The 10,822-nt window shown below is 35.6% G+C and overlaps 1 protein-coding gene across 1 annotated transcript in view; it reads right to left on the bottom strand.

The window, feature by feature from the left end:
• The window catches only part of EPHA5 (EPH receptor A5), a gene marked incomplete at its 5' end in the record, with an annotated part of 293,683 nt that overhangs the window by 19,874 nt on the left and 262,987 nt on the right, over positions 1-10,822 (bottom strand). Inside the window, one exon of the mRNA XM_006902399.1 lies at positions 511-704. Within this exon, the coding sequence (XP_006902461.1) occupies positions 511-704 (194 nt within the window). The remainder of the gene's footprint in view (positions 1-510; positions 705-10,822) is intronic.

Here is a 10,822-nt window from a genome sequence, read left to right as displayed (position 1 = left end):
CTGTTAACTGAAATATATCAATTGGTATACCATCTATTCCTGGAGCCTTATTTTTGGCCATGTCCTTCAAAGCAGCCTGAACTTCTTCTTACATCACGAAAGGCTAAGTAATTAATTCTAGAGATCCCTGGTTTAAACTATGGCAAGGCCACTTATTTTTCATCATCTACTCATAAGGCGGGAGCTCTGGTGAAATAGTGGTAATTAATTGTTTGGTCAACTCAGAGACACATGGTTTGAATCCATCAGCTGAACTGTAGGAGAAAGATGGTCAGTCAGTCTCCTCTCGTGCAATTAATTGCCTATGAAAACCTACTGGAAGGTGAACTATGAGTTGGTCCCTAATCAATAACATACAACAACAAATACTCAAAAGAAAGTTATATTACAAAGAAGTCAACGTTATTAAATTAAAGAATAACAAACATACAATAAGCATATTATTGATAAATTTTTTACATAATTCTCAATTAGATACATTTAAGAAAATCTATCATGTTTGTCTTTTACCTGCTTGATGCATTAACAAGTGTCTTCAAGCTGCTTGGGTTGCGGATCAGCTTGTCCAACATATTTACTATTTCCTCAAACTTGGGCCTGCTATTTCGATCTTTCTGCCAGCAATCCAGCATTAATTGGTAGAGAGCAGCAGGACAGTCCATAGGACTTGGCAGACGGTAGCCTTCTTCTACCGCTTTAATTACCTGCATGAAACAAAACAGAACCCAACCATTCCAATTTAATATAGAATCGTGTGAGACATTCCCATAGTGTAATTTCCATCATTTCTCTTTTAATTTTGATAAATATCAACCAGAATGAGTATCTTTAAAATTTTTAGTCATGTCTAGTCACATCATAATAAAACATTTATTAACATGTATAAATCTATATTTATGTTGTTTGGTGCTGTCAACTAGGTAAAATGGCATAATACGAAAACCAGATAAAAAACTTGCTTTATCTTAACTATCTTCACAATCCACCTTATTCAAGCCTATAGTTACTATGTTGCTCTGTCTCCTTGAGGGTCTTCATCCCTTTAACTGACCTTCTCTGCTTCTAAACACAATGCATTTTTCCTTATTAAAATATGCCCAAGGTATATGAGGCACTAACAGTTTCAATCCTTTATTCATCTATCATGATGTTGTCCACTGGTCCAGTAGTAAGAACCTTTGCCTTTTTGATGATAGGATACAATCTATTTTGAAGGCCGTAGACTTTGGTCTTTTGGTGCTTCAGACCCTCTTTCAGATTATATCAGTTAAAAGACTAAGATGCACCTTATTCAGACCATAATCTTCTCTAATAAATCCCCAAACTATGAATAAAATCAGTGAGTTTTACAACAAATATCACACTCAAAGATTGATAGAAAAAGGTGTAGAAGCATGGGGTCTGGATTATCTCATCTTGTAGCTATTTTGGTTGTTGTTGTTGTTGTTATGTGCCATTGAGTCATTAGCGACTCATAGCGACCCTATGTGCAACAGCCCTAAACTGTGCTCTATCGTGTACCAATCACACTGCCTCTGACACCCCCATCCCGATTACCCCAGTCACTGAATCAATCCACCTCATAGAGGGCCTTCCTCTCCTGCGCTGTCCCTCTACTCTACCCAGCATGATGTCCCTCTGTAAAGACCTCTCCTTACAACATGTCCATAGTATGTCAGATGCAGCCCCAGAATCCTTGCCTCCAAGGAGCAGCCTGATTTAACCCTCTCTAGGATGAATCTGTTTGTTTTCTTGGCAGTCCATGGTACATTCAATAAATACTCTTCTCCAGCACCACAATGCTGGTGAAAATTCCCCTTTATGAAGTGGGTAGTAGTCAGATTTAGACTCCTCTACTTTGCATCTGCTCCTTATGTATTTTTCAAATGAAAAATTATATGCAGAGCTCTATATTTTAAAAGTGATAGAACTGCAATTTTATTTCAAAAGAGACTTTTGGATGGTTATGTATGAATAAATCAAAGGTTAAATTAGTGAACTGCCATAGGTGTTATTTAATAATGTCACGGTCTGACTGCTATTACCATCTAAAATTTCTGTTAGACTGACATGGACGGGGGTTGAGTGGTTGTCATCGTGTTGCTCAATCCGATGGATGGGTGTAAAGGAAATGAGAAAGATCTTGTGTAGGATATTAATGTATTTGGACTTTTTTAAATACATCAGTATAAAATTAAAAATAATAACAAATGAAAAAGTCCCGACCATACACTACATATTACAAAGCTTAAAAAGGAAAAAATAAACAAATATACCATAGTAAGATGTCTAAGTTTATGGCAAAATAAAATTATCTCCTTTGACTTTGTTTCTCAAGTAAAACATAACACCCAGGCTACATTGTCTTAACATGAGGGTTGATTTGAGCAAAAAGACACAGATTAACTGAATGCAACAGAAATAAGCACACACAACTACAATAAACAGAGAGACAGTGGTGTTTTCCCAAAATATATTACATTCTCTTGTTACCTTTTTTGTCTTTTTGAAAAATAACAATACATTTATATTAAAATAAAGAGGAGAATTTCTAACTGGTTAAAGAGAAAAAAAATATATATACATTTCTGATGTAAAGTTTGGTAATTCCAGAATAGATTTCTTTATGCTGATGAATATAATAATAACATATTTAAATCAATTATTAAAAATATATTTTGGTTTTTTTTTATGTTCCTTCAAGTTGGATATGACTCCTAATTGACATTTCAGTCAGTTTTCTGAGGCAGAAATCAAAGAGGTGATTGTCATTTTCCCAAATTAAATATTTTAGTACTGCTCAAAACATTAGCTGTTTCACTATATACCACCACATTAGAGTCACTTCTGACCTATCCGTGGGATTTCAGAGACAGTCAATCACATGAGTCACACGGGAGTAGACCACTCTTCTTTCTCCCGTAGAGTAGTTTGTGCATTTGAACCATGCTCAAATTGGCCGCACAATTCCTTATCACTAAGCTACCAGAGTTCACAAAAACAAAAATAGTTAATATATTTATAAAAATTTTATTATACATGTTTCCTTAAAAGAGTTTAATAAAGTTATATTTTCTACATGAAGAAGAAAGTTGATTTGTAAAAAGTAGGAAACTATAATTATCAAAATGAAAAAGCACAAAAATAATTCTTAGAGAAATGTCTCTTCTGCTAAAAAAAGGATCCTAAATAAATACTTAAACAAATGAAAAGAATAGAGATTATGTAGAGAATTTGATATGTAAAACTGAGTAAAATAAATTAAAGCTTATCACACTGAACGGAGGGTTTTAGTTAACTTCAGAAAAGCACATGTAATGGATTAAGCATATTGCCAGATATAATATAGAGCTTCTTTTATTTGAGATGAGTGAGGCAAAACTTGATGGTAATTTACAGAATCTGGCCAGCGAACAAAAGACATTTGAAATGATACTATGTATGTGAGATTCACAGCAGATCTGAACACAGGTGGGTAGTTTATATCACCCTGGGAAAAGCAAGAAGAAAAGTTCCTTAAAAGCACCAATAATTAAGGTGTAGGCAAGAAATAATAAGCATTCAAGAATTGTGTAAAGAAATGACCAGATAAATTATGGGATGATTAGAAGCGATCACTTCAGTTACTCTCCATAAACCAAAGGTATATAAACAATTAAAAAAAAATACCAAAGGGAAACTATTTTAAATAAAGAAAAAGTGTTTAGCATCTTATATAATATATGGATATATATTATACTTACATAGTATATGAAAAAAACAAAGTAATAAGATGTAATAATAATAGATACTAAGTCACAGATGACAAAATTTCTGAAAGTCAAACAAGAGATAAAAAGAACCTAATGCTAAAAGATATAAAGTAAAAGTACTCTTTCAATATATTTTCACATCATTTTACTAACATATGATCAAACAATCTTTCTAACCACTTAACCACTTTCACAAGTGTACATTTCTATTCTGTGTAATTTGTCTAATAGACTAATTTTATTTCAATCATTAAAGTATTAGAAAAAAAGAATACTTTGTTAGCATCGGTTGTGAAATTTTGTAAAACAAATATCAAATTAAATTACACATGTATTTTTATGGAAAGATATTGTTTTCCCCATATACTAAGATCATGTAAGGTTGTTTACTATAGAACTTCTCGGTTTTTGCAGGAATAGAGGCTATTCTCTTTTAAAATGTATGTATGTAAAAATAAAGAGTTCTAATATGAACAGTTCAAATTATGAAAACCTTTGTCTATACAGTGAAAGCATATGGGAGAAAGATAAGTTAGTACTTACAAAAATGCAATTAAACAAATTATTAATTAGGTTTTTATGTTCTGAAAAATGTTGACATTTTAAATGTTTGCTATTAATAAATAGTCTTCTATTGACTGCAGGATATTATCTTGACTGCCCGAGCTTGAATCAAAGTTCATGGTTTGATATTTACCTAAAATCATCTCAGTCATTCTAATTTATTTTCATTGTGAATTGTTCAGACTTTTCTCTTTTATGACTAAGGCAATACTAAATCAAAAGAAATCTATTGCTGCATTCTGTACTCTTGATAGAAAGGTCTCCTCTGAGAGATTTAGATTATACTGCTGTGTCTCAGTAATGTAACATTTTCTTAGTGACAAAGTCCTTTTAAAACCAGATAGCATCTGGAATGTGAAGATTATAAAATATATCATTTGAAAATTTTGAGTCGATGTTTCTAGTTTGATTCATGGGAATTTGTTTCTCATAAGGAGCTATTCAATGATCCTGATCTTCACATAGGCAGATCTGTGAAGTTTCTTGACTACAGATTGGGTTACAAATTGGGACATAGGAAATTTAGTGCTTGCTGAGTAAATAGCAGATTAGGCATGGGGCATTGCATTAAAAGCAAACATTTTAGAGTACAGTCATTTCCTGTAAACCTCATTTGTGGTTGTTGTTGATTGCCTTTGAGATGAGCACACCTCTTAGCAACCGTATGAACAAAAGGCCTGAAGCCTTTCTATAACTACTGACCTTTATCTAAGTTCATAGAGTTTCTGGAGGCATGTTGTTTAGGAAGTAGATGCCACTCCTGTTTAAAAACCAACCAAAGCCAAAATATTAATGTATTTTTTCTTGTGACTTCTTGAAAATATTACATTAACACTCCCTTTTGATTTTCCAAATGCATTGAAATAAAGTTATCTGAAAGAGTATCAAGCCTCTTAAATGATTAAACAAGGAAAAAAAAGAATTAAAATAAAATAACCAAAAAAGGCAGAGAAATTACCCATGAGAAAAAAAGGTTAGGTAATGCGACATAGTCAAAATAACAAGCATGAAATAAATAAAAACAGAAAACAGAGACATAAGATTTAAAAAAAATTACAACTGCTTGAATAAGTTCTATTAAATGTGACCCTACTACTTTAAGCTTCACTATTTTTAAGACTTTCTCTACTTAACTATGTAGTATTAAGCCAATGTGAGCAAGGCAATTAACCTACCTCTTGAACTATGATATTTGTCAAAGGGAATTTAGCATACTTTTTACATACAAGGAATCTCTGGAGGCCTAGTCCATAGGGGGTTTCCCTGCTATCTTAACGGCCTGACCTTTCTGGCAGTATGAATCCACCAACAATTTTGTGAGAGAAATATGGCCAATCCTTTCCATGCTATTCACAATCAAAGAAACTCAGTGGAGGGTCTGATATAAATTGTTTGCAACTTGGTAGTAGTGATAATGAGAAAATATTAAAGACTTTAATTGGTAATGGTGTCCTCTTACTTGGCTCTACATTCTTGGTATTAGCAGTCAGGATACTAGGAGAAATATTTCATTGAGAAAGTCTACAGTTAGGGACCTCTATAACTTACTGAGGAGCAATGATATCAGTATGAAGTCTAAGGTGAACTTGACTCAGGACATAGTTTTTACAGTTACTTGATATGCTGCCAAGAGCTGGACAATGAATAAAGATGAAAGAAGAACTGATGCCTGTGAGCTGTGAGCTGGAGAAAAGTACTGAATAGTCCATGGGCTGCCAAAAGAGCAAACAAATATGTCTTAGAAAAGGTGCAGCCATAGTGCTTCTCGGAGCTAAAAAAAGACAAAGCTTCATCTCACATATTTCGGGCATATTGTTAGGAGAAGTTATTCTTTGGATAAGGACATCATGCTTAGAAAGGTGTAGGGTTAGTTCAAGAGAGGAACTGACACGATTGTAGTAATGGGTTCCGCTATGTAAAAAAAGAATGAGGATAACACAGGCTAAGACAGGGTTCAGCTATATAGAGTTGCTATGAGCCATGCTCTATTCAAGATCCACTTTTGCTTGTTTTTGTCTTTAATTACTGTAGTGTGAAAATGTCTGGGATAGCATTCTGGTTGCAAGAGAACAATAATAAGTATATATAGCCAAACTCCAGTTGTAACATGAGTAAACTAAAGTGACATCACCAGAAATATTTATGATCTTTCAATTAGGATTGCCAAGGTCTTATATCTATATAATCTTCCTCTCTCTCTCTCTATTTGCATTTGTTGATTCCCTTCGAGTTGAGTATGACTCATAGCGACCCTATTTATCAAAGTTCATAGAATTTTGGGAGGCATGTTATTTAGGAAGTGGATATCACTCCTCCTCCCAAATCAAGCAATCTATGGCTATCTATCTATCTATCTATCTATCTATCTATCTATCTATCTATCTATCTATCACTTCTTTCACCTAGTCCACCTGATATATACATATAGATAAAGATATAGATATGGATATGGATATGGGGGGAGAAAGAGAGATACCAGAGGAATGTACATCTGTGTTTCATTGATTATGCAAAGGAGTTTGACTGTGTGGACCATAACAAACTGTGGCTGACTCTGAAAAGAATGATAATCCCAGAACACTTGATGATGCTAATGCAAAACCTATACTTGGACCAAGAGGCAATCGTCAGGACAGAGCAAGGAAACACTACATGGTTCAAAATTGGGAAGGGTGTATGCCAGGGATGTGTCCTGTCTCCATACCTTTTCAACCTATATGCAGAACAGATTATCCTGGAGGCTGGGCTCTATGAGGAGAAATGTTGCGTCAAGACTGGTGGAAGATCTATCAACAATCTGAGTTATGCAGATGACACAACCCTGCTTGCTGAAATTGAGGAGGACCTGAAGCACTTGCTGCAGAGGGTCAAGGACTGTAGCCTCCAATATGGATTGAGGCTTAATGTCAAGAAGACAAAGATTCTCACCAGTGGACCAATTGGCAGCATCAGGATGGATGGTGAAGAGTTTGCTTGACTCTACAGTCAACACTCTCAACACCAGTAGCCAGGAAATTAAAAGACATATTGCCATGGGAAAGTCTGCTGGTAGGGACCTCTCCAAAGTACTGAAGAACAATGGCATCTCTCTAGAGACTAAGGTACTTCTCATTCAGGCCGTGGTCTTTGCTATCACTTGTTATGCATCAAAGAGTTGGGCAGTGACTAACGAGGATAGAAGGAGAATTGATGCATTTGAGCTGTGGTGCTGGAAAAGAGTATTGCGGGTACCGTGAACTGGTAGGAAAACAAACAGATTCATCCTGGAAAGGGTTTAACCGGGCGCCTCCCTGGAGGCAAGGATTCTGAGGCTCCATCTAACATACTTTGGACATGTTGTAAGGAGGGACTGGTCCTTGGAGAGGGACATCATGTTTGGTAGGGTGGAGGGACAGCGCAGGAGGAGAAGGCCCTCTTTGAGGTGGATTGATTCAGTGACTGGGGTAATTGGGATGGGAGTGTCAGTGACAGTGCAATTGGGACAGGACAAAGCAGAGTTTAGGCCTGTTGTACATAGGGTCACTCTGAGTCGCAAGTGACTCGATGGCACATAACAACAACAACAACAACAAATATATATATATATATATATATATATATATAGAGTACATATATATGATGAAATGTTAAATAGTTGTTGTTACTTGCTATTAATTAGATCCTCACTCAATTATCTAATAATCATATTAATGATATATTCAGGATTTTAATATCTCAAGCATGAACAGGCTTTAACAAGATAAATAAGGGACAAAACTTTTTTGATGAGTGAAGTAAATGAATGGTAAGAACCAATATATGAGTGGTAGAATACCAAGAGAATAAATAATTTTACAAAAATTTAAGTAAAGACCAGCATTGAAATTTGAAGCCAAATCATGTAGTACTCAGCAAGTCACTTTTAGACAAGTATCTAAAACTGATGTTGTTGTTATGTGTCATTAAGGTGACAATGACTGAAAGTGACACTGTGAACAAAAGATCTGAACTGTGCTCTATCCTGTGCCATCCTCATTATTCTTATTATCTCTGACACACTTGACTTCACTGTTAAAGTCCTTGTCTCAGTTCATCTTATTGAGAGTATTCCCCTCCTTCATTGACCTTCCTCTTTTCTGAGGACTGGTCCCTCCCAACAACAAACCCAAAATATGTGATGCAAAGTTTTGTGATTCTTCCCTTAATTAAGCACCTTGGTTACATCCCTTCTAATACATATTTATTTGATCTCTTAAAATTCAAAGGTGATTTAGTACCTTTGTTCAGCACCACAAATTAAATATATCAATTGTTCTTTCATCATCTTTAATTACTGCCAACTTTCAGATACACATCAAGTAACTGAAAAGATTATGACTTGGATAAGGCACATCTTAGTCTTTAAACTGATATCCTTGCTCTTCAGCATTTTGGAGAGGCCACTAAAGACTTTAACAATGCAACACATCTTTTAATTTTCTCACCGCTGGTTGAGAAAGGTCGTTGCTGTTATTATGTGCAGTGGTGTCAGAACTGACTCATAGCTGACCCTCCAGTGGATTTTCAGAGACAGTAAATCACACAGACAGATACTATCCTTTCTTCTCTGAATGAGCTGCTTGTGGACCAATATGACTACAATTCACAGTGACATGACAAACGATAGACTGAAACCTTGCCCTATCCTGTGCCATTGTTATCATCTCTGACATGTTCATGTCCATTGTTGTAGTTACTGTACAAATCCATTTCTTTGAGAGTTTTCTTCTCTTTTCTGATATTGATCTTTTCCCAGTATGATGTCTTTTTTCAAATAACTGGTACTTCCTGAAAACATGTCCAAAGTATGTGAGTCATAGTTTCACTCTTCTTACCCCTATAGAACACCTTGTTGCATTTCCCTCAAGAAAGATTTATTTTTTCTTTTGACATCTATCTGATATTCAACACTCTTAACCAACACCACACTTCAAAGGCATCAATTCTTCTTCTGTTCTTCAGTATTCATAACGTTTAAATATATACCAACCAGTAACAGTCTCTGAAAACCTGTTGGATGATTATTATGAATTGGTTTTGACTCAAAAGTGCATAACAATAATAATAAACATAATTGAGGCTCTCTAAATCTCAGGTAATATATTTTAAAATATTTCTCTGACAAGGTGTTTCATATATACAAACAATCCAACGTTCTTTTGCTTGATTCTAGCCCATATGCTTGATAAAGTAATCACAAAAGGAAGAAACATCAGTCTTGCATCAAGTAAGAGTGTGATTTCCTCTGGCAAAGTAGTCAGATTCAGTAAAAGACTGTGGTGAAGAGTTGGCAGCAAGTGGAAGGAGTTATGATTATGGTAAGTTAGTTGGAGCGCAATCTTATCCTCTAGGCACATGCCAGGAGGACGCCTTTCTTAAACTCTTTGGAGCATTTTTAGAAATGTATTTCACGAGTTGACTGGTGTTTAGATATCTGCCCAACAAAACATCACATAAATAATCTTATTCTTTAATTTCTTTCTCTATATAACGTAATCCTGAAGAATCATGATGTAGATTTGGTATAAAATGATAAGCAAATATTTTGTCCAATCTTCCTTCCCAATCTGGGTAACAAAGGTCATGATGGCTCTGCAGTTAGGTAGAAGACTAAACTGAACTGTTGTTATGTGCCATTGAGTTGCTTGCAATTTATAGCGACTCCAAGGACAATAGCTCTGAACTATGCTCTATTATGATCCAATCTCACTGCTCTGACATATTGACCCCCATTAACCCAGTTACTATGTCAATTCATAGCATTCAGAGTCTTCCTCCCCTGTGCAGTCTTTCCACTTACTTAAGCATGATGTCCTTTTCCAAGGACTTATTCCTCTTGGCCACATGCCCAAAGTATGTAAGACAGGGCTTAAAAATCTTTGAGCCTTTTATTTTAAGAACTACCTTCCCTCTGTTTCAGCAAGCAGGGTGTGTCATCCGCATAACGCAGATTGGTGATAAATCGTCCACCAATCTTGACCCCACATTTCTCCTCATAGAGCCCAGATCCCGGATAATCTGTTCTGCATATAGGTTGAAAAGGTATGGAGATAGGATGCATCCCTGGTGTACAACCTTCCCAATTTTGAACCATGTGGTGTTCCCTTGCTCTGTTCTGACGACTGCCTCCTGGTCCAAATATAAGTTTCACATTAGAACGATCATGTGTTCTGGGATTCCCATTCTTCTCAGAGTCAGCCATAGTTTGTTATGATCCACACAGTCAAATGCCTCTGCATACTCAATGAAACACAGATAGACATTCCTCTGGTATTCCCTGTTTTCAGCCAAGATCCATCTGACATCAGCTACAATATCCCTAGTACCATGACGCCTTCTAAACCCAGCCTGGACTTCTGGTAGTTCTTTGTTGATGTGCTGTTTCAGTCGTTTTTGGACAATCTTCAGTAAAATCTTGCTTGCATGTGAAATCAGTGAGATTGTTCTGTAGTTTCCACATTCTGTTGGGTCACCATTCTTTGGAATAG

This window comes from Elephantulus edwardii, unplaced genomic scaffold (assembly GCF_000299155.1).
Source record: "Elephantulus edwardii isolate Elephantulus edwardi_28Jun2011 unplaced genomic scaffold, EleEdw1.0 scaffold00406, whole genome shotgun sequence".
Taxonomy (NCBI): Eukaryota; Metazoa; Chordata; class Mammalia; order Macroscelidea; family Macroscelididae; genus Elephantulus; species Elephantulus edwardii.
This window is presented reverse-complemented; position numbering and strand designations above follow the sequence as displayed.